We start from the raw sequence: 25,123 nt of genomic DNA on the forward strand, positions 1-25,123 counted from the left end.
ATCGTAGAAGAGAGCAATGAATAAACTTTTACATTTCATAAGCCTGCCCTGCGAGAATGAAGAAGTATCTGTAACAAATGTATTGTCTTCAGGGAAGACTTGCGGACTCTGAGCTACAAAAAGTGGAAGCCAACATATAACCTGGTCCCATGAAAACGTTCTCCTCAAGAGTATTTTGGTAGTGCAATCCCTTCAAGTGTATAATACCAACAGTGAAACTTTGGTGCTTGTTTGAGCAGCAAGACCTTAACCTCCAGATTGTTTATTTATTACGTTTCTACCCCTCTTTTCTGCCAAGGAGCAATGCTAATTTATCCTTACAACCACCCTTGTGAGGTAGGCGAGACTGAGAGACGATGACTGGCCCAGGATCACCCAGCAGACTTCAAGCCTGGGAGGGGGATTTAAACCAAGATTTCCCTGGTCACAGCCCAACCACGACACCTCAGTAACTCCTAGTGCCTAACCTATAGAATATGGCAAGACTTTCTTTTTGAAAAGTACTCTGAGCATGTACGGAGCGCGCTCCAAAGCAACCACAAACAGTAGGGCTCGGGGTCAGATCCTCCACTCCCCATGCTCTGGTAGTTTCCTTTCGTAAGGAAAAGAAGCAGCTATAATATTACTGTATAGCTATACGCGCGGGAAGCAGCAGCAGCAGGCGGCGACGGTACTAGTTTAGATAGACCTCGCTGCCCCTCCCAGCCTGCTCTACTACTACAGCCACCATCCCGGGAAGGAGCGGCGCTGAAGGAAAACAAGGGCGCGGGCGAAGCCAACGAGCTCTTCTTCTCCTCCCGCTTCCAGCGCCCCGCTTTGCCCGAGAAGACCAAGCGCTTTTCGCTGCCGTTTGTCTCCCGTCTCTTCCCGTTTGGCGCCGCGACAGCCCCGCATCTCTCATAACCACCACCCCCCCCCCCCGGCGGAGACTCGACAAAGCACCGCCGAGCCAACCAGGCCCCTCTGACGCCCTCCTTTCTCTCCCTCTGAGGGCGCCTCCGCAGCGGCCGGGCGCCAAGACGGACGGAGGCAGGTAAATGGGGGCGGGAGTCTGTCAGGCACGACCGGTCGGAGGAGGAGGAGGAGGAGGAGGCCTAGTCGCTGTGGTCGAGGAGACAAGCAGGCAGGCGCCTCCTCCTCCTTCTCCTCTTCCAGCCTCCGCGTGAGGGCAGAGGGAGAAGGGGGTGTCACACGAAGGCTGCCTCTTCCTTGGGAGTGTAGAATTAAGGGGCGCCTCGTCTGAAGGGGGCACAGCAGCCAGGACTGTCCCGCGAGGGAAGCCGCGTGGAAACGAATGGCAGCGGCATCGCCCTTCCACACACGACCCCCTGTCAAACAGTAGGGGCGGCGGCAGCAGGAGTAAAAATACATTTTGTGTGTGTGTGGAGGGAGAGAGATAGAGAGAGAGAGGCTTTCCCCCACCTGTTTCGTACGAAAGGTGGAGGGGGGAACGATGCTCCCTCTTCTAAATGTATTTCCTCGGAAGCTCCTTTTTGATTTCGAGGCAGTTAACTTTAAAGCACATTTATAATCGCAGCCTTGTTTTCTGGATTACGTTTCAGTCATTTGTAAGCGAAAAGTGCCTTTTCTTGAAGGTACAGCAGTTGGGCAGGGAAGCATGCTGCTTCTTTTGGGGGGAGCACTACTTAAACTGTTAAATTCCACAGGGATTTATGATGGTTATTATTCTTAATTTCCATTTATAGACCACTTACAACCTGAAGATTGCAAGGCAGTACAATAAATAAGAAATTGCATAAAGAATATGCATTTACATAAATACCATAGCAGTATAAATAAAGTCAAGAGAGCATTGCCAGGCGGTATAATGTAAGATTTCAATTATCATAGCAAACATTATTCATACAACCACTCACCTAATCTCACTCATCATCTGTTCTATACAACCAGTACAATCATTCACTACCTAAAGTATTATGTCTGTCATCTAACTAACCAGTCATAAATAAACCACTAATGCACAATAATATTACAACCCACATACAGGAGATCCCTGCCAAGCACACACACGCTCTCCCCATTTCTGAAGCACTGTTGGTGGAGAATTCCTACAGCTCAATCCTAAAAGATCAACTAAGGCTGTATCCTATACCTACTTTCTTGGGGAAGGAAACATTGAACACAGTAGGACTTCCCTTTGAGTAGACTTCTGTAGTATTGTGCTCTGTGTGTGTGCTGTGTAGTTTTATGTTAGATTTATGTACCATCTTTCAGTAGGCATGTTCATGACACTAGCAAAATTACATCTGAGCAAGAGGATTTTTCATGATGGAAACAAACACTGTAATGTCTGCTGCTTAAGTACACAGGCGTACAGTACTTCAAGATATTCAGGTTTTCTGTAAGCATTAGCATTTTTTCATGTATCCAAACATAGAAGAGCTAAGCATACTCTCCTCGAGCAGGACTGCAAGACATGAGTAAACTTGACTACTAAAATAATTCTACCTGGTCTGCCATGCATTTCATGAACTTTTTAAAAAGGAGCAATGCACCACAACTCTGGAGCAAATGAGAGGACACATTAAATACATGTATGCATTTAGCATGATTTGTTTTTACTTTACAAATAACAGTTGTTGGAGAAGAGTGGAGATCAGGATCGGGACCACAACACTCAGGAGGGATATTCCTTTCTCACTGTGCAATTCATTCTGATGAAAATCTCTCACACACACTGTTCCCAAGCTGCTATTGACGCTAAATAAAAAGCAAATACATCAAATGCACATTCACATTTACCATACCATCTCATTTTGTCCTTGAAAGCTAAGCATCTTTTAGTGGCAGTTGAATTCCATAATGTGTTTCTAGATTAACACATTATGGAATCCTTGTGGATTATGGGCCTCACCGGTTGGAGGAGGAGGATAGTTGGTATGGGAGTTTACAGAGTCTACCAGAGGTTAACTAGAGCCTGACTCTTACTCTTACTGACTGTGCCACACTGAAAAATAGTGATATTTCATTATGTAACATTTTGTTTTTGTCAATTATAGTTGACAAATTTGGCAATGGGGACTAGAAATCTAACTCAGGCATAGGCAACCTTTGGCCCTTCAGATTTTTTGGACTACAATTCCCATCATCCCTGACCACAGGTCCTGTTAGCTAGGGATCATGGGAGTTGTAGGCCAAAATATCTGGAGGGCTGAAGGTTGCCTATGCCTGATCTAACTAGTCATGGTTTAATGTAGTTTAATACTTCAGGAAAAAACTTGACTCAAAACAACAGTCAGAGGGAGAACATGTTGCTGCAGAGCAAACCCACAATTGTTCTAAAGCAACATATTTCACCTATCTGTCAGGAATACATTCCTGCAAGCAGTCCTGTGGGACTGCTTGTGTGAATGAAGAACTGAAGTTTCTTTTTAGCTTTGTAATCAGGTAAAGATTTTACACTGAGTTACCTCTTCAGGTATTGAAAACTTGAACACGGTGATGATGCAGGGGATGTGGTTATGGGGCATGATGGAAATTCAGCTGCACCCTGCATCTGTTCAAGGAATGCATAGATATTAGAACTATTTGTTCAAATTATTTGGACCTGTGCAAAAAAACAAAACAAAAACAACCAAGAATATGACTGTCATTAATATGACTGTTCTGTTAATGGGAATAAAATGGAGAATAAACTTTTCTTCCCTCAGATCCATTGTAAATTCAGAGATGGAGCAAGGGAGGAAAGTGGGGGAAAGAGGGCTAAACCGATTTTACAGAAACAAAGCCACTCCCACTGATTTTGGTAGCAATACTGTACAGAAGGTGCACATGAGGAAATGAGTGGGGGGGAAACGCAGTAACTAAAAAAAGTTAGCATAAAGTACTCTGATAAATCACAGGATAAAAGATCATAAGTAGTGGCATCAATACACGTGGGGCTGAGTAGTATGTGTATCATGAAGAGTCAAGAAGCGATTAATACGGATAAAACATCAGCTAATGTGGATTGACCTATAACTTTGTACTTCAGAATAAAATGCAAGCTTCTCTTTCTCTGAAAGAACTTGTGAAAAAACACAGAATACAGAAACATAATAAAGTATGCTATTTTTATTTGATTCTAACAGATATACAGTTCAAAGAACCAGAGTTAAGATGAATAGCCAAGGTCAGGGTGACATGCTTCGTTGCTGGAAGTGTCGAAAATACGTAGCTAATTCTGATTGCCTCATAAACGACCAAACTACAGATTTGGTCTTTGAAGTAAGTAAAAAATGTGTTGTTTCTTCTAGGCCATTACTAGAGTATGTATTTATAATTTAGGAGTGCTGGATTAACATGTTCAAAATTGCACAGTTTATACACTACTGAATTAAGAAGAACTGAGTTATGCATATTCGCCCCTTGGACAATTTAAACCATTTGTTTATCAAATGGAGCTTTATTGATATTTTTAGTATTCTGAAGTACTCTTTCATATTTGTATTGTATTGTATTGTATTGTATTGTATTGTATTGTATTGTAGATGTCATATATGCCCAATGCAGAAAACAGGGAAGTAAATCACAATACTGGTTTTGTGCTGTTGTACTGGATCTCTGTCTCTCCATAGCCATGAGTTACTTTGTAGATGGTGTGTTCAACTTTACAAATTTTCTACAACTCTGCAGCGCAGACTAGTGCAGTAAGTATTTATTTTGATTTGTAGTTATGATTCAGTGCTATTAACTTGCTAACCCTAAAATTTTAGGAAAGAAAAAAATTAAAGATATCCGCAATGCTAAATTGCCTAATCTGTACGATTTATAAGGATAGTTTAGAGAGATTCACCATTACAGCAGGGAGCACAACAAGGGCTTGCAAGGTTAAACTTCTGAAAAGTATAAATAATTTTAAACTTGCAGTAACTGTTTTGTCTGCACAGGAAGATGAACAAAGGATCAGTAGGCACCAGTATTCTTACATAGTGGAGTCAGAATAAGAATCTGTCAGGCACAGACCTTTTAGGTGATGGGTGCTTTTTACTGTGATAAACTAATTTCAGCAACTATTATTTTTATTGCTATTGGTAACCAGAGAAATGTAAGCACACTTAAATCCTATTGAAATCAATGTAAATTAGTAACACAGGTTTCTTTTGAATGCACCTATTCTCTTTAACTGTGCTGTTTTCTGTTCAATTGCTTTCATAATTACTTAGAAGTGCTATGGAAATCCATCAGATTAGTTTACAAATAATCGTGGCATTGGTCCATTGCTCAAGCCCGCTTCCTCTACAGCCTCTCATTTTCAACTCATGAAAGAATCTCAGATAAGGGAACTAGGAAAGAGGCCTTGGAGAGCTGATACTAGATTGAATGGGCAGGCGTGGGCTCGATGGACCGATGGTCTGAGACCAGGCATCCCCCAATTCGGCCCTCCAGATGTTTTGGGACTAGAACTCCCATCATCCCTAGCTAACAGGACCAGTGGTTAGGGATGATGGGAATTGTAGTCCCAAAACATATGGAGGGCTGAGTTTAGGGATGCCTGGTCTGAAACAGTTTCAGGCAGCTTCGTAAATTGTTAATATATCACCAAATTCACTAGCTAAGAAAATCATTTTCATTAAAAAAATGGGAAGTTTAAGTCTTGGCTTAAAAAAACCCAAAATGCATTTGTGCAATTGCTGTCATTTTGCAGCATCAGTTAATTATCAAGCACTGGTTTCCACTAGCTCTCCTGCTGATGTCTTTTATAATGCTGGTTAAGAGAGAAGAGCAAAGTAAAAGTGCACCATGCTGATTCTTCATCCGCAATGTAATGCTGTGTTTGCCAGGAAAGAAAATAACATCATTTTTTTCAGTTTTGTGGGTCTAACATAAACATAGACTATTGGGAGCAGCTTTATTCTTAATCTGAATTATTAAACTGGATGATACATGCAGAAACAGAAATTCACATTATTTTCCTTTCCTTATATAGCAACCCTTTAAAAATTTCCACCTCTTAATGATTTGAAATAACCTGTAAGAAGAATCTGGAAGGTGTTTTTGTATCTGCTTCTAGCTTAACTGTAGTGTCTCCCACACATTCTTCAGATGTTATAGCATGACTCAGCATAACAGGGCTAGGCAAGCAACCCAATGCACTATGTGCGATCACATGGTTAATAAGGACAAACAGATGTCAAAAGTTTTGCATCCATCCTACCTTGCAACCCAGTGCAAGAACAGGCAATACGTGGCTTGTGAATTATCTGTACTTTTCACAGCTTTTTATTTGAGTAGCAGGATCTTTTTAGGATTCCAGTTTTGACAGTGTCAAAAGCCATCTATTTCTCTCATTTGACCAGTTTCAGCTAAGAAATAAGCCTTCAAATTCATCAAGCTTCTCCAGTCAAAAGGACAGGTCTGCTTCCTACACTTGTTATAACCAAGGCTTTGTGCATTGCACAATTTTTGCCACAATATGTTATCAGGCATAGAATTCAGTACCTCAAGTTTCTCAGGCTTAGTCTTTTTTAAAAGCAAGTGATTGGCCCTCATGATAGTGAAGATATGCTTGAAAGTGTGAAGGAGCATCTGGTGAAATCTCAGAAGCTTTCTGAAAGCAGCTGATGGGTGGGGGAGGTGGTTTTATTGGCCTGCATAGTTTAAAAGGGCTTTTCTACACACACACACACACACACACACACAAACAGAACGGGCATTATTTTGTAATACATATGTTTTTTAATATAGAGTGTACATAACACTTAGGTCCCTCCGTCTCCTTCCAGTCATCTGACTGGCCACAAAAGCACCAGTCCCTCTAAAAGCAGCAAACTTTTAAGTATCTTAAAGGTGTTTATTCATAAAGGTGAGATTATTTTACACAATATTATATTTAACTATCAATGCTTTTAATGTCTTCAGTACCATCCAACTTTTATGTTACATTAGAAGGATTTTCTAATAATAATAATAATAATAATAATAATAATAATAAATTTTTATTTATACCCCGCCCTTCCCAGCCAAAAACCGGGCTCAGGGCAGCTAACACTAATTAAAATCACAGCAAAAACGGGCTGTGATTGCGGGCGGTCGTGGGTCGTTTTGGTAGCGAGACGACCCAGGCCAGCCCGGGGGTAGGAGCCCCGCTACCGCACAGCGGGGCTCCGCCAAACCACAGGTCGAGCGTCCCACGGCACGGGCTCTCCAGCGAACCCACTATGGTGCTGAACCCTTCTCCCGATCCCCTTTGTAAAAGGGGCGCGGGAGTGAAGGGACTACGGCGCCGGACTGTGGAGGTAATGCCCCAACCGGGCAGGCGATGCGGCGGCTGCCGCCTGCATGAGCATGTCGTTCTTCTGCGATTAGAAGGAAGTGAAAAGAACCCCGTATGCCGTAAGTACGGAGTAATTGGATTTAAAAAATTGACAATTGGCACCCGGGAGGAATGTTAAAAGGAAGCCCGTTCCTCCCTTTGCTGAAAGGAGAAAATAACAATGTTTCTGGCTGCAGCTGCATTTGCGGATACAATGTTGCGTAGAAGCCTTTTGACAGGCGAGACTGACTGAATCCCTGTTAAGGGAATTAAGATATTGGAAATATTTCTTCTTAGAAGTTGTTGGACTGTAATCTTTTCACCCTGACTCGGGGGGAAATGGCGGCGGAAAACTTGTGGCTAAAGATGGAAAAGTACTGAAACTTGATACCCTTTGTCCACTTCTACCATGCTTGCTTTCGTTTTCAAATTGGTTCTAGATTCGGGTATGACCCATGAACAAAGGATAATTCTTTTAAAGCTTGAACTGCTAAACCAGAAATTAGAATTGTTGAGACAGAATGTGGAAGAAAAGTTTTATGCAACAGGAAAGACTTTTAAGACTCTTGAGAATTTTGTTAAACTGGAAGAAAACCTTGCCAGGGAACTGGAGGGAATATCTGAGAAACATAACAAGGTGACTACGCAACTCCAAGAAGCTGGAAAATCCTGTTGGTGTGAGAGACCCAGGGTTGGAAGATTTATATCCTGTTTCTGGGGTGAGAGCCCAGAAATGAAGGCGAAAAGATTTTTGAAAATGCAATTTGAAGATGATTTGAATTTTGAAATGGAGATGCTGGAAGGTGATGGTTTGTGTTTCCTGGAGTTCTCTGTGAGGAAGTTTATGGATTGTGTTTTGATCTTTGGTTTTAAAGAAAAAGAGGACGTTTTGAACAATGATGCTGGAGGGAGGTGGAGAGAAGTCTGGTGGGTGATCCCGAGATGGCAAAGGAAAATGGTTAGAAGAGGGATAGGGTGAAAATATTTGGAATATAATTAGGACGGCTTACCATGGTACCCTGAAGACAGTGTGTTAAGATTTTATGATTTTGAACTAGTGAAGAGATATGTGATTGATTATCAGCAGCAGTTTAAGTAAAATAAGATTTAAGATTTGATTTAAGAAGTATTATGTTGTATTATGAAGTAAATTTAATATTAAGAAGTTTATTTGGATATTTTGATAATAGATTTAAAATTTAAAGATGGGAAGTTATTAAAGTAAATTAGAATTGAAAGCAAAGGAGAGAAAACGGGGGAAGCCCCCCAAGTAGATTCGAAAGAAGAATTTATTTATTTTTTGAAACAAGTAAAAGGGATGTTGGTGCTCCAGTTTAGGTGTATTTCTGTTTATTTCTGTTTTTAATTGTTGTATGTTGTACTTGTGTTATTGTATTGTTCTTGTGTTTTTGTGGAAAACCAATAAAATCTTTATAAAATAAAAATAAAAATCACAGCAAAAACATAAACACAATCAATTTAAAATAACAGATTAAAATACAAATTTAAAAATTCAATATTAAAACTGCAGTCTCATTTTCAAATAACCCACCAATAAAAGAATGAAGCATAAATATCAAACAGAAACCAACCCAAAGGCCATTTGGAACAGCTCCGTCTTGCAGGCCCTGTGGAAAGATGCCAAATCCCGCAGGGCCCTGGTCTCTTGTGATAGAGTGGTCCACCAAGTCGGGGCCAATACTGAGAAGGCCCTGGCCCTAGTTGAGGCCAACCTAGCATCTTTGTTGCTCGGGACCTCCAAAAGATTATTATTTGAGGACCCTAAGGTCCTACATGGGACATACCAGGAGAGGCGGTCCCTTAGGTACGAGGGTCCTAAGCCGCATAGGGCTTTAAAGGTCAAAACCAGCACCTTAAACCTGACCCTGTACTCCACTGGGAGCCAGTGCAGCTGGTAGAGCACTGGATGAATTTGGTCCCGTGGCAAAGACCCGGTAAGGAGCCTCGCCGCGGCATTCTGCACCCGCTGGAGTTTCTGGGTCAGCTTTAGGGGCAGCCCTGCAATTCTCAAACATCTCCTGCTGGCTGGGTAATAGATATCTGATATCTCACAAGTTGGTTCTCTGTGACTTTTTCCAAATTAAAAATAAATGTGGAAGTGTACCTTGATATGGCTGTGGAGGAGTAAAGGAGAAGAGGCTCAGTAAAACATTATGTCCAGAAAATACATACACCTACACACACACACACACACGAAGCGCATGCTGCTCTTGCTGCATGGTCTACTTGCTGTCCAAACTAGAGCATGCATGCACTGCAGAGGGCAGGATTAGAAAGTGAGACTTCCAAGGTTTTAAAATTGGATTGTAAAGAATATAAGGCTTTATGGACATGCATGAACAAGTACTGAACAATGAAACCAAGAGGGGGAGTGGAGGGAAGTCAACTAGAATTATGGCTTTAAAATTGTTTATGATATTTTCCTTTTTTCTTTCTGCATTATTGTTCTTTTTATGCATTGTTATTTCTATCTTTTTTGTTTTCTTGGGAAATTAATAAAATGTTATGGGGGGGGGGAGAGAAAGTGAGACTGCCATCAGGACTATCTGATATGCACATGTTGATCTGCTTTGGAAAGAGAGGGGTGGGTGGACTTTTAAAAGAATGTTTATTTGTGCATTGCACCTTGCTTGTCTGACAAGGAGTCTGTATATATTAAGAGGGTGTGAAAAGGAAAAGAAGCTAAGCTCCAGTGAACAGATCACAGTGCATTCAAGTTGGGTTTCAAAGAAAATGTGCACATCTCTAAATATGTATCCAACTATGCATCCTATAAGTCAATATATATTCCACTTGCTAGAGGGATAAAGAGAGTGGGGAGTCTTTTCTCACTTTTGCAGAAGTCTGGATAAGATAAGAAACAGTAGGGCAGAGTCATTGTGAGTCAGGTGGAACAATATCTGCATTTATGTCAAGTCTTCTGTGCTTTCCAAAGGGTTTGCAAGATGTCGCTTCCTCTCACTGTCCCTGCAGTTTGGACAAGAGAAGAAACAGCAGGAGAGAGTCCACTGATTTATTTCCTTCTCCACACTGCAGGACAAATCAGATAACTCTCCCAGAAACAGTCTGCAAATGATAGAAGATTTAGTGTTCAGTGGGAAAGAAAGAAGCCATGTTGAAGATTCATTTCTGACTGTATTTATGTAGCAATGGGGCCAGACATCTTTTTTTCATGCATTGCCCCTGTGAGGTGCAAAATATCTCCATATACCATACCCCATGGAGGCATATGCAGCCCAATTTCAACCTGGATCTCAGCTTCTGTTCTTTGTAACTGCTCTAAGTAACTAACACTCTAAATTGATTTTGTGTGGCAGGGTGGTATTTGTTTTGTTTGTTACTATGGCATGTATTTTTGTGTTTTTATATTATAAACAATCTTGTGATCCTCTGATGAAGGGCAGTATAGAAATTTAAGAAATAAAATAAATAATAAAAAGAAGAGATGAAAACTTGTTGTAAGTGCCTTACACACACAGAGAGAGAGAAACAGATTCAAAGGACATACTTTACACTACAGTGGTACCTCGGGTTACGTCTGCTTCAGGTTGCGTTTTTTCGGGTTACGAACCTCACAAACCCAGAAGTGAAATTCGCCGCGCAGACACATCTGCACATACTCCGCACAGTCTGCGCATGCGCACAAGTGTTCTGTGCAGTTCACGCATGCGCAGAAGCGCGATATCACGCTTTGCGCATGCACAAAATGGACGCTCGAGTTATGTACTTTTCAGGGTGTGAACGGCACCCCAGAACGGATCAGGTACGTAACCCAATGTACCACTGTACACCCAAATTGGCATGGATCAGGTTGCACCCAATCTGTCCATTATTAAGATCCTGGAGGGCTTCTGCTAACCAGAGCAAACATTACTGTGCCAGATAGACAAATAGTCTAACCTAGTATAAGGCACCTTTGTTCCTATTATCATTTACTCACATTCAAGTGGGTTAAGTTACGACTGAGCCTTGTTTGGTAAATGTCATAACTAAACAGGGATTCCAATCACATCAAGACACAATACCTGTATTCCTTCCTCCCCTTCACCAGTCTTTTCAAGCCACTTATTTATACCACTGGGAAGAGAGAAACTGGAGATTAAGCAAATAATACAGAGTGTGGAAGCTTTTTTCTTCTGCTTAATATTTTAGGACTTGCATTAGAGGCAGGGCTTAGCTACATCCTAAAATTTCATTTTCATATGCTGCAGTGAATTCAGTCTTGGGAGTGCAACTGTTGGCACTAAATTGTGATTATTTAGAGTGCACTTGATAAAGCTTTTAGTAGCATTTAAATGTCATACTGCAGTATAGCCATAAGATAAATTAAAATATTTTTCATTACTTTTCTTGTTTTTTCCTACTTTCATTTTGTTACTGCCATAGTAAAATAAAGCCAAGGCTCCAATAATCATATATTTTAAAGCCAAATATTCTTCATAATATTGTTTTCAGTATAAAAATTTGCCCCCCTCAAAGAACAGTTATTAAAATTGGGTAAGTTTTTATTTGGAAAATAATAACAACAACAAATTATGGGGGGAAATGGAATTTAAAGTACCAACAATGTGAACTGATTTTCCCTCCAGTGATTGTACAAATGTTATTAAACAAGTAGGTTTCCTCAGAATTAAACATGACCTTGTTCAATTAAATTGTGTTAGTTTTAAACATATATTTTTCTTATTCTTGCAACCCTTTTATAGTTTAGAAACTAGTACCATTATCTATAAACTAGTTAAAGAAGACTGATTAAACTGAAACACGTTTTTATTATATTAGTAACAATGAGACTAAACTGGCTTCGGTCTATAATTTGTTTCGGAATTGGGGCACCTATCTGTAACCCTAAACCTTTTAATCTTCTCATGGTATGCTGTGTTTATTTGAAACAATTTATTTGCTATTTTCTGTTTACAAATTGCACAATGCGTATTTTCAAGAAAGAAAATGGCACCATTTATTTAAACAATTACACAACTTGCTTTTATCCACCATTGTGTCCAAAATGTATACAGTAGTGTATTCTTGGAAAACCATAGTGTCTTATAATACTGATTGCATAAATCCCATCATAGCAATGTATTTATGAAATTTCATAATTGATATATTAATAAAGGTTTAGCAATAATCTGTCAGGAAAGAATCCAACCACAAGATTTGAAACAATTTCCTAAATCTTTTCACCATATGCTTGAGAAAATCCTCATTTTCTAAGATGGTTTGTAGGTCAGTTAGGAGATGTTGGCTGTGTTCCATCATCTTTGCAGCTAGGCCATGACAGGAGAAACCTTCTCTAGGCAGCAGTCCCATCTTGCTGGCCTGTCTCTTTATTGCAGAATCAACAATACGTGTTTTAAAACTATCAAATACTTATTGTCTTTTAGGGCAAGCCCTCAAAAGGTAACTTATAATAAAAACGTTGAAAGTGCATACTTGTATTTCATGACTTACCGTAATTGTAAAACACTGGAATGCACCCTGCGTCAAAGTTGGAGAACGAGAAGCAAAGGTGCTAGGTATAGACCACCTGTTCAACCTGATTGAAAGGGAAATACCGGTAGGTTGATGGGGCACTAATTAGAAGGAGAGCTGGCATAATTTGCCTGAAGGCAAGGAGGAAGGAATAAAAAATGCGGGAAATGGACACAAAGGAATTTGTTCATGACACTGGAAGTGGAAATATCAATGAAAGGTATTTAAAAATAGAAAGTAGGTCAGAATATTATTAATATATTGAATCTTAATTCAACAGGAACCTCACTCTTCTACTGCCTCTCAGGATATCTGTAATGTATGGCACATGAACATAGAAGCACTTCCAGATTGGGTGACTCGTATAATAGAAAATGTATGTTCATTTTACTTATCTCGCATAACTTTTTAATATTCTATGCAATATTCTATAGAAAGTAAACAATATCTAGGTCTTTATAAAGGACCTTAGAAGTACAGTTATATCATTACATATTTTGTAGTTATTTAAGGTGGTAAATGCCTTTTCAAATGCTTATAATAAACAAGTCATTGTGTCAATTCTGCTCTTGTCATATTTAGTATGCATATCAACACATCCAAAGTTTTTGTAAAATTGTAATTCACAGTACTATTCCCACACTTTGTTTGGTGTCATAAGTCCTGAAACTTCAGAAAAATTTCAACAGATGTAAATGGGCTCTTCTCTTTACACCCTTCTGCTAAAAGTCTGGTTTTAATTTATTGGAAAGATAACACCATGGCCCCTTTGAAAGATGGATAGAAGCTATGACTACTTTTGCAACATACAAACATAGATTGTATGGAATACATTTATAAAAAGCACAATGACTTGTTAATAATTTTATACTTGTTAGAATCATGGTACTACTTATATACCCATATATTGCATTGTATCACAGTTTCAAGCACTTTTTTCTTTTCTTTTGACTTTTCTCCACATTTTTCACTCTACTGAAATTTTTCAATAAAATATATATTTAAAAAAAGATTTGAACAGACTGACTTCTGCATAGGATTGTAGTTTACAAGACTGTTCAAAGGTTACCCTTACCCTCCCCCTCTAAGTTCCATGTTAAATATATGCCTTACTTAAGGCATAAAACTAAGGTCTCAGAGTAGGAATATCAAATAACCCTTTGAAATGATTACATTGGTGCATTGCCTTTTTTCAGTCATAAAACAAATGTTTACATACTTTTCTGCTCTGTTTTGAAAAAAAAAAAAGATTTATGTCTTATCTTCTGGATTACAAATAATTAATTGTTTGTTTCCCGCCACATTATCCTCAGGCACAGTGGACAACTGGAAAACTGAACTGCCCATTCTGTGGGGCCCGTCTGGGGGGTTTTAATTTCGTCAATAATACAAAATGCTCCTGTGGCCAATTTACAAACATCCATCTTTGCAAGAGGCGAACTGACTACCAAACAGTTAGTTCAGTTACATCAGCAATATCGCCACTGAAGCACTTGTCCCTTTGTAAAGTTCATTCTGACTTTAACAACGAAATATGGCAGAGTGTGACAGGTGGATCTTTGGAAGACAGAAATCAAAGACTTCCATATGTAGCCAAAAATAACAGTGGCATTGGACGATTAATGGAGGCACTTTGCCTAGAGGTAAGATCAACCAACTTTGAGATGAACAGTAAAAAAATACACTTCAAAGTGTCTAATCCAAAAACAAGTATTTCAGCTTCACTGGCTGTGAATGACAAATACACTGTAAAAGCTTTTCATAGAAAATCACAGAGTTTAGACATGAACTTCAGAGAGAAGCTTGTTTTGCTGCCTACTTTATATGGAACTTCCACAGCTAAGAGACCTGTTTTCTCCAGGCAACATGAAGCACAGCCTTTTTACACAAAGGGTTGCTTACAATTAAAGTCCAGCAGAACACATAATTTTTTTCATTTCCCACTTAAATCAGATGCTTGTGAGCTTCCAAACAATTTTTCAGTTACTTCTTATGGTGCATTTGCACAAGAAGAGACAGAGTTTAATCATGGTTTAAAAGTTTCCAAACAGTATCTTGAGAGCACTGCTGCTGACCAGCAGCTGTTCCTGTCTTCATCAGAGAGTACTACAGAAGAAGATACTGTGCAGAAGCACATCACACCTCTTGGTCTTCTTCAGCCTTTCACAACTATTGATCAAAGGTTGAGCAAGAGAAAAAGGAACCAATTGAACAGTTTGAGGAGAAAGAAAAGGTGGCCAGAGAGGTGGCCTCAGAAGCAGGTATGTACAAAAAAAATAGAGATTGTAATCATACCAAATTTTATCATGTTAGAGACAGCAGCCTCTAACTTGGAGTAATGGCTGCAGCCATGATATATATTAGTTCAGATATCTTACTAAGCTATAGTTAGCATCAATCATGGTTTACAAACCTACTTCAAACTGTTCTATTTTGGGGGTGCAGACAATTGCAAACCATGGTTTGTTGATTCTGACATAACATCAAATCATAGTTTATTACCTATACTTCACACAATGTCTGAATGGACCCATTGGCTAAAGGACCAAAATATGTACAAACATTTCCTGTTATGAAAAACACTAGTAGATAATACCAAAAATGTAGAAAAGAAACTATGTCTATGTACATTTTTAATTATTTTTTCTCTCACCCAAAGACTTGTATCAGTATAAAGAACAAGTCCTTTATCATGAGCCTTTACTTAAAATCCAAACAGAAATGAAGTATTTCAATAATCTTTTGTTTCTAATCATAATGTGAGCTCCCTTCCTGTAATGTAGTTCTTCTACCTGACAAAGTACAAATACAAATTCTCTTCCATAAAAGGTGAGAAGACTGCTTATTCTATTCTTAAAACTTTTGTGCTCATGTTTTAAATTAGCTCCTCTGCAGTTTTCTTTGCAGCTTTCTGCTTCTTACAGTCAGTGTGAGGTTTTTCACCATAGCTAAGCCATATACACAAGTAAACATGTGCATTAAAACATTACAGGTTATTTGAGTCATGTGCACAACTGCATAAACATCATTTTGAGCTTTCACATTACATGACTACATAAAATTTCCCATTATGAAATTATCTCTTGTTAATAATAATAGTTTATTTGTACCCTGCCCATCTGACTGGGTTGTTCCAGCCACTCAGGGTGGCTTCCAACATATATAAAGACGTGATAAAACATTAAACATTAAAAAGCTTCCCTATACAGGGCTGCTATCATTGTTATAATTTATCATGTTATTTTCACCCTGTATGAATCCAAGAATTGTGTTTATAACTATTTCCATATATTTTATAGTTAATACAATATATTAATATTGTTCTCTCAAACAGTAGGGTATTCTTTCCTATATTGTATTACCGGTAAATCAGAATGCACCCACACACCAAAACATTACAGTTCAAGTTCATTAAAATTCTATATTTCTATTTTAATGTAATTCCACACAGCATAATATATTATTCCACCGGAACTATATTATCGTGTTTTTGATGCTAATCTTCCTGTATAAGGGGACTCCCCAGTAAGTATGCATTAATAGAAGTGTGGTTTTTTTAACAGCAGGGGGCACCAAATTTCCTCTAGCTACAAAACAATGGTAACTAAACTTTTATGAACAAGCATTGCATGGTATAGGATGGTGTATTTTGTTTGTAGAGTGTTTTATAGATTAAAAACAGTAACACTGCTAATATCTGGTTATTATAGGTTTTAAGCATAATAGTGATACCTGTTGCCAATGCTGCAGCTCAGAGTCTGCCAACACTTCTGTAATAAGCTGGTTCTTGTGGCTGATTTTATTATATATCCATTCCCAAACTGCCTTTGTTAAAAGCTTGTGATAAATGGCTGCAATCTGTCTGCCAAATAACTGTTTTTCTGCCTCTTAAAAACTGGTACCATTTGAGTTTAAAATATTTTTAGTAAGAGCAAGAATATTTTTTGTAACAATTCATGAATTATTACTGGAAAAGAAACAATGTGAATGATAAAAAGAGAAAATATTTTCTTGAACTTTCTTTTTGTTTAAAAGTTGGGGAGAAAACAAATAAATGGACAATTGAACATGTGAAATATTTTTTTAAATATTACTGTTACACAATACAAGGAGCTCTTCACACTGAATCTTTTTTTTAATGACATTCTTTCCAAACATTTGAGTCAATTGTCATAACGTAAAATTATATGTAAGACATTAATTGTCACTTATCAAACAAGAGTTTGGTTTAGCTTGTAATATGATCATGGCTAGTATCCTGGTGATTAATCTAAGTTAATCAAATGAAAATATAGGTAAAATGTCTATTTACGGAAACACTCATTGGTTTTGAGATATCAGTTTCATTTCTATTTTTGCCATTGCCGTAGTTACTTGAAGAGGTTGCTTGAGAAGGCAGTAGTGGCCCAGTTTCAGGCATGTTTGGGGGGAAACTGATTACCTGGATCTATTTTAGTCTTGCTTGAAGCCCAGGCCTAATTCCAGGTGCTCCCAGTAACATTTAAAGCCCTAAATGACTTATGCCCCAAATATCTGAAATATTGGCTCCATCTTCATAGTTCTGCCTATGGAACTGATGGCCCAGAAGAGGACTTTCACTGTGGCATCTCCTAAACTGTAGAACTTCCTCCCATCTAGCATTCTCGTCATATAGCTTTCACCATATGCTAAAGGCGTACCTCTTTATGCTGGTGTTGTGTTCTGGCTGGAACAGTCATATTTATTTTAATAATTCAGTATTATATTATATTATTGTATAATATTGTATTGTATACCACCTTGGGACCTTCTAGTGAAAGAAAACAAACAAACAAACAAACAAGCAAATAGGGGACCCAGACATATTAGCATCTACTCTTCCCATTTGTTGAATGCTTTTTCTAATTCCAGGCCATGCAAAGACTCTGTTGTGCATTTGTAATGACCCTAACACAAAGGTGCCATGGGCAACACTGGCCTCTGTCCCTCTTTCCTTCTCTGATGCCCTCCCACGGCTCTGCCTCCCAAAAGCTTGCACAGCTGTTTGCTGCAGCAGCCCTGGTTACAAGCTCCGCAGGCAAATTGTGCGTCTGGGGCTGGTCAGAGGTGCTGGCTGCCAGGAGCTGAAGCAGCCTCAGAGTAAGCAAGCAAGCAGGCAAGGGAGCCCAGCCAGCCATTCTGCCAGCCCTTGGGAATGGACAAACAAGTCCCAGTCTCCTGTTGGGTAGTGTGAGGTGGCACCTCTCTTGGGGGGGGGGGCAACTCAGAAACCAGGGGCGGCAACAGCAGCTGCCCGGAGGACTCCCGAAGAGAAGGGAATGGAGAGGAGGCTAATGGAACACTCCAAAAGGGAAGGTGTTCAAAAAAGGGTGAGAGGCTTCCAGCTCTGCAGGCAAGGGGTAACATAACTGAGCTCCTGAGCCCCCCAGGGGTGCCACAGAAAAAATGTAGTTGGTCAAGGGAGCTGTGAACTCAAAAAAGGTTGAAAACTGCTGCCCTAACACAATATTATTGGTCCAGCCAGTCCTGCATTTGATCACTGGCATTTTAATTTTCTATAAACCACTATGATCTTGAAGGATACATAATGTCAGTAACATAGTATTTACCTGTGAGGTTTTCCTTATGAGAGGAGGAGGAGGAGACTCAAGTAATATAATTACTGTGGCCAATGTTTGAAATTTTCAAAAGGGATAAAAATGTACCGGTATGCCCCAGCTTCCATACAGACCAGACCAGACTCTGCTGCTTTCAGGGATGTGTGTGTGTGTGTGTGTGTGTGTGAGAGAGAGAGAGAGAGAGAGAGAATTCAACTATTTACATTCTTTTGGAATGTGTTTCTTTAAAAAGAAATTAATGGTAGCTTTTTTGACCAAAGCAAATAAGTGATACAAATTATGGGTGATAGCCAACTAAATTATCCTCAGAGTACACTTATTAAAATGAGTGGTCTGAAGTTCATTAATATCAATGGATCTCTTATAAGTATGACTAATCTTAGATAGAATAATAGAAATGTAGAGTTGGAACAGACCCCAAGGATCATCTAGTCCAACCCCCCAGCAATGCAGGAATCCTGCTCACAGTAGTCCCTGGGTGAACTTGAACCACCAACCTTCTAGTTAACAGCCAGATACACTGACTCATTGTGCCACTGTGTGTCCATATCACACTTTATTTTATGGGACAGAAGGTTCACAAAAATGGAATTATTCAGCAAAAATAATAATTCGGTGGTAACTGAAATAACTGTAAAAAAAAAAACTGAAGGAGTGTATAATTTATAATGGATTAAGTTAATTTGAGGCTCCTTTTCACCTGGTCCTGTGAAGTCACCAAAAACTGCAGACTAAGCATATATAAAATCATTTATATTTGTAATACATACCAACTAGCCTGGATACTCACAAGCTGCATCACCATTTTTAGAATGGAAGAACTTTCTACTCCTACCTAATAAGATTGTTGGGACTGTATGAAGGTGTTCTTAAGGTTACTCAACAACCTTAGTGCTTGGCAGAGCAAACCTCACCCCTCATTTCCCCTCTGTCTTCCAATTCTTTGGCCATTATTAGAAAACACAGGGCTTTTCCAGTTGACCTATTCATTGAACATTCACCCTGATCTCCTTGAATAAAGCTTACATGGAGGTTAGATTATATCCGGTCTTTGTTGAGCATTCATTCCAATTTGTTTGTGGGGCTAGTCATCCTTCATTCATTCTGATTGTTTGCATTGTGTTCATCCCACAGTTTTCAAAGCATTTCATCATCACTTTCCAGAGCACTTTAATCCGCTTTAATTGTGCAAACCTAAGTTTATTACAGCATACAATTGAATCCCTCCTGCAAAATAGTGTCATTCTGGAGACACCCTCAAAAGGCCACTGAGAAGTGGCAAGTTGCCCATTGGGGTGGGGGGAGGTGCAGATTGAAGACTTGTTTTAGTAGTCTATGGAACTTAGCCCCTATCTCAGAAATGAAGAAAGTAGGAGTACACATTGGCTGAGTCCTTGGCAAAACAAAGGAGGTTTGGAGAAGAGAAGGACCAGATGTCCCACTTGGATTCCATATTGTTTTCTAATGTCTTAGTAGACAACATCTACATTCTTTGCTGTTAAATGTTAGTGAAAACTTGCATTTGAAATGTACTGCTGGAGCTATAGATTATGACTCAGAATCCTCCTCATGGGGCATTCCCACATTAATTTTTCTTTCAATTTAATTTCTTTTTCATTCCATTTTAAGTAGAATCAAGTTAGTATGGCATTTTCCACACCTTTGAGAATTTAATGTATTTATATCCACTGTAACTACATCCACACCAGTGGGTGGTGCACTGCTGCTATATCCCTATTCTGTATTTGCACAGACGCTCCTGTTTTTACAGACTTCCCAACCACTTCCTTTTTCACCTCACTGAGCATGTGCACAAGGAACAGGAGGATTTTTTTCAGTTGTTTTTTTATTGTCAGCCTCCAGGAAGAGCAGCTTGTTGTAGAATCATACTGAGTTCATTTCTGCAGTTGTTTGCTTAGTTTGTGCTCCTGCAAAAAGCCTGGCATTTCTGCCATTAATGAGAGCAGTAATATTGACAACATCTGTCACGTGACAGCCTACAATTCTGATTCCCTCTGCATCTAAGGAGAGGCAGGATGTGCTTGTTACTTTTGACACCTATACTGGACTTCATCATATTTACCTGCTTTTTCCAGTTAGATAAAATCTGCATAATTTGGAGATGGAGGGAAATTGGGGCATGTTCAAATACAGCTTGGCATTGTGTGGATACACCCCTAAAAATGAATATTTTGAGACTCCTTCGAGTAGTGATAAAGCAGGATAACAAATCCAACTCTTCTTCTTCTACTGCAATTATGAAATGAATGCTTGGTGTGGAAGCACCAGGAAAAGTAAAAATTCACAAAGACAGGAGAGAGATGGAGAGCACAGGAGTCCTGCACCTTTAATAACTGTTCAAAAATCCCCTCTTCTATACAACTATTAAAGGTGCAGAAGCCCTGCCTTATTTTTCATCGGACCATCCTACATTTATTTGCTGCGGTGCTCTAGGGCAGGCATAGGCAACCTAAGGCCCGGGGGCTGGATGCGGCCCAATTGCCTTCTAAATCCGGCCCAAGGACGGTCCGGGAATTCATGTGTTTTTACATGAGTAGAATGTGTGCTTTTACAGTATTTAGAATGCATCTTTGGGTTATTTGTGGGGCATAGGAATTCGTTCATTTCCCCCCCCCCCCAAAAAAAATATAGTCTGGCCCACAATATGGTCTGAGGGATGGTGGACCGGCCCACGGTTGAAAAAGGTTGCTGACCCCTGCCCTAGGGTATACTAAATTGCAAAAGCCATCTACTGCTGCAAAAGGATTCCAAACTTAGTGTAAGCCAAAAACATACAGATGCAATCCAGAAGGCAACATTCATCATCAGTAGGCAATGGGATTGACATACCAGCTCAATTAATCTGTTAAAAAGGAACAAAAGAGAGTGGAGGCAGAGTAAGTGGCATTTATTATGCAAGAACACCAAATCAGATGCTGAGCACTGCCTTCACTTGAAAAGCAATTTTCTCCTGGCTCTTGAGCAGGAGGGGGGTTTTGGAAAGTAAAGAGATAGCCAAGGAAATCAGCTGACATGGACAATGCCAGAGGTTTGCCTAAGGGTCTCCTCAGAATCACAGGGGAGGATGAGATGCAGCTGGCTCCGGATCCAATACAAGGTCACAAGAGAAGCAGCTGCAGCACACAGGCTGCCTCACCATCCGTTGACATTTCGAGGGATCCTGAGATTCAACTCTCGGCTCCTAGGAATGGAAATAGATATTTGTTACATAAGTATGCTTACAAAATGTTGTTTATTCCAGATTTAGTCCCAAGAAACCTGAAATTAGAAGGGAGTTTTTGTGTGTCATTGTAGAAAATCTGTTGAAGCAGCAATGTAAGTCAAACTGTTATGGGGGAAGTGTAATCATTGATTTTAGACTAGTGTATCTTAAAATTCTGTACATGCATTTCCAGCACAATCCCCTATGTGTCTGCTAAAAAGTAAATCACAATGGGGATTAAACCTTAAACTGAAATTCCAGATAGAAATTCCAGATGGATAGATGCCTAGAAGTAAGTTCTATTTTATTCAATTGGACTTGCTTCTGAGTAGACATGTATAGAAATGCACTGTCAGCCTGTAATCCTAACACCTAGCCAGCAGTGGTGAGGCTTCATAGATTGCTGAATCCACAGACCTGGCACTTGTAGCAGTCAAAACAGAAGGTAGGGTCATCCAAAACTTCTCCAGCCCACTGTATCAGGTTTCAATTGCTCTGGCAGATCTGTAGATACCATACTTAGTAAACAAAATAGAAAATTCTTTCCAGTAGCACCTTAGAGACCAACTGAGTTTGTTCTTGGTATGAGCTTTCGTGTGCATGCACACTTCTTCAGTATGAGCTTTCGTGCATGCACACGAAAGCTCATACCAAGAACAAACTCAGTTGGTCTCTAAGGTGCTACTGGAAAGAATTTTCTATTTTGTTTCGACTATGGCAGACCAACACGGCTACCCACCTGTAACTCATACTTAGTAAATATAGCCTATTATATTTGTTGCATCATTTTACCTCAACTTGGAATATAAAACTTTTTATCTGAGTTGAGTAGTTGTGAAATGAGCTTTATAATGGCTGAAGAATTATTACCTCACAGCAATCTGTTTCAGTTTCTCTCAAATTCCCATTCCCCCAATTTTTTATTTATTTAATCATTTTTTCAGTACAAACATCAACCACAAAAAACACAAACAATAAAAACCATAATAACAATAATAGCACAGTTTGACAATTGAATTTTGAATACACTGATATACCTATGACTATACCTTTTAAAAAAAAACAACAACCACTGTTTCCCCACCTCTCTCGCCTCCCTCCACCTCCCACCACTGTCTGCCTTATCGCTTAAATATTCATTCCAGATTTCATTCTTATTTTGCGATGACATGCAAGTCGTTCGTATGAAGCTAATCTGTCCATATTATCAATCCATGTGCTCAATGGAATCTTTTTACGGCTCTTCCAATTCATCAAAACAAGTTTTTTTTTGCTTCTAATATAGCACGGTACAACCATTTTTTTTGACCCACTGAAATCTCCCACGTTTCCGGAATATAATTTAGAATTTCCCCATTTCCCCAATTTTCAGTTCCCCACATTTCTGTATCAGTTTTTGATTTTTGAAAAAGTCCTCATGAAAATTCATCACTGAGTCTCCTAATGCACACCTGCGTGTATGCAGTTGTGCCTAATAGATTTATTTTAATATACATTTTTGCATGTTATTTTCACTAATTATGCAATTTATGCACCATTTAGCCTGGTAAACTCATTTATTAAGCAGGGGGTGCTGTGGTCTAAACCACTGAGCCTCTTGGGCTTTCTGATTGGAAGGTCAGCAGTTCGAATCCACGCAATGGGGTAAGCTCCCGTTGCTCTGTCCCAGCTTCTGCCAACATAGCAGAATGTGGTGTTAATCTGTATGACAGAGGTCTCACTTGTTCTTTTAAAATAAGAGATTGGTCTAACAAGTTAACTGTAATTATTGTCCTTCATTAACTTTATATTGCATGTTATATTTTGTTTATTCATAATTATTTTTCAACTCTCCATAGCTGCTCCCATTTTTTCTATATATGTTTGTTTTCCTCTAAATGGTGGCTTATGGAAGCATGCAGCCCATGACAGTGTCTCTTATTAAAACGACAAGGGATGCACAATTAGTACATTTCCCCACCAAACAGTGATAGTGGGTTCTGCTGTACAGATAATTACAACGGTGCCATAATTGCAGTTACAGGAATTCATGCAACTGGAAGTAACACAGTTGGCAGGAAAGCAGTCCTGATTACTGCCATGCTGTTCCCAAATTCATTTTATGTTAAGCTTATTATCTCGCTTTGATTTCCTAGGACAAAAAGATAAAATTATTTGCTTCTAAGCAAGAAAATGTTTTTATTTCTTCATTAGAAAGGGGGTTGGGAAATGTAATAAATTCTACATAAGTTTTTTGAATAAGAATAATTTGATTTGAACAAGGTATATTAAAGAATTAATAGGGTATTTTTTACAAATGTGTAACACATTTGTTTCATTACATATTTTAAATAAAAAACAATAAATTTACAAGTATTGTGTTTTATGTTGTCACCGTGCAACATTTTTGATGTGCTATCTGCATCACAAAGGCATCAGTCACATCTTCATAGTCTATTGTGATCACTACTTCTACTTCAATATTCTGCGTGGCTAATGCAGTCTTGTAACATTTCAGAATACAAATATGTTTTTATACTCCATTTTCTTTGGCTGTGCAATTGGTTGCTGCTGTGCAGAGAAAATTCTGAGTGGTGTATCCATTTATGGAGAGACGTCTTGTAGTTTGTCTCTCATCATTGCACACATTTTCAAGATGCTTTTATGTCCTTCTGCCATACTTAATAAATAATTTCTGAAGTGGCTACATTCATTCATTAATGAATGATCCTGCCAAGTCATCCTGATAGTAATATTGCAAATCTTTTGTGTGTATCTGCACTTCTAATTGTTCCATTTCTGGCATTTTAATAGTATCACAAACTTTGAAGAATTAAGGTTCTTATATGCTAACTTTGGTCTCTCCAGCTTTGAGATGAACCTACCCATTATCACATTTATATGTGTTAATTTTGAAGCTTTCATGTGCATTTCAGTTTTATGTGATTCATCACTCTGAAGTTTCTTTTTCTGCTGTTGTTTATTGGACATATCATCAGAGTTGCTCAAACATGACTTTTCCATAGCTGCTGGTTCAAAAAATTCAATCACCAGCATCTTTCACATACAATGTGAATGAATTCTACATCTCTGCCAAAGTACTAATGTTGATGTCAGCAGATTGAAACTTCTTGCTAGTAATGTTGAATCAGTCCAAAATGTGTCCCACATTTGTGCCATTAGTGCTGTCTCTAAGGACTCCAGTTTATTAAACAATCCTGTACCTTTACTGCAAGTTAAGGGTTTCTCTTATTTATAGCAGATCATCATGTAATACTGCAATAATTTGGTTCCAGTTTTGATTAAACTGTGACAAGCTTCATTTAAAGATGACTGAGTGCCAGACATGTTTTCTTAGAGAAACATTTCTGGATATTGTTAAGTATGATTCTGATACCTCCCACTGATGAGTAGATGATGAGAAAAATACATATAAGTTTTTGAAGTAGGCCAAGGAATCCAATAGCTTCTTTACATTTCTAATAGCTTATGTGCATTCTGCTGCACATGCCCCGATTAGGTTCAGTGAGTGAGCACGTCATTGCATGAAAACACTGCGCTTCTTTTATTCTC

General features: G+C 38.9%; 1 protein-coding gene across 2 annotated transcripts in view; it reads left to right on the plus strand.

Annotated features, from left to right (window-relative positions):
* Window positions 1–1,494: 1,494 nt before the first annotated feature.
* RNF180 (ring finger protein 180) overlaps window positions 1,495–25,123 on the plus strand; it is a 50,727-nt gene continuing 27,098 nt past the window's right edge. The window contains exons 1-4 of one of the 2 annotated variants that reach the window (XM_033164442.1): window positions 1,495–1,568; window positions 4,092–4,227; window positions 13,032–13,127; window positions 14,065–15,012. In XM_033164442.1, coding sequence (XP_033020333.1) covers window positions 4,120–4,227; window positions 13,032–13,127; window positions 14,065–15,012 — 1,152 coding nt within the window. In that variant the 5' untranslated portion in view covers window positions 1,495–1,568; window positions 4,092–4,119. The remainder of the gene's footprint in view (window positions 1,569–4,091; window positions 4,228–13,031; window positions 13,128–14,064; window positions 15,013–25,123) is intronic. The other variant, XM_033164443.1, reaches the window with a different exon arrangement.

This window comes from Lacerta agilis, chromosome 11, assembly GCF_009819535.1.
Source record: "Lacerta agilis isolate rLacAgi1 chromosome 11, rLacAgi1.pri, whole genome shotgun sequence".
Lineage (NCBI taxonomy): Eukaryota > Metazoa > Chordata > Lepidosauria > Squamata > Lacertidae > Lacerta > Lacerta agilis.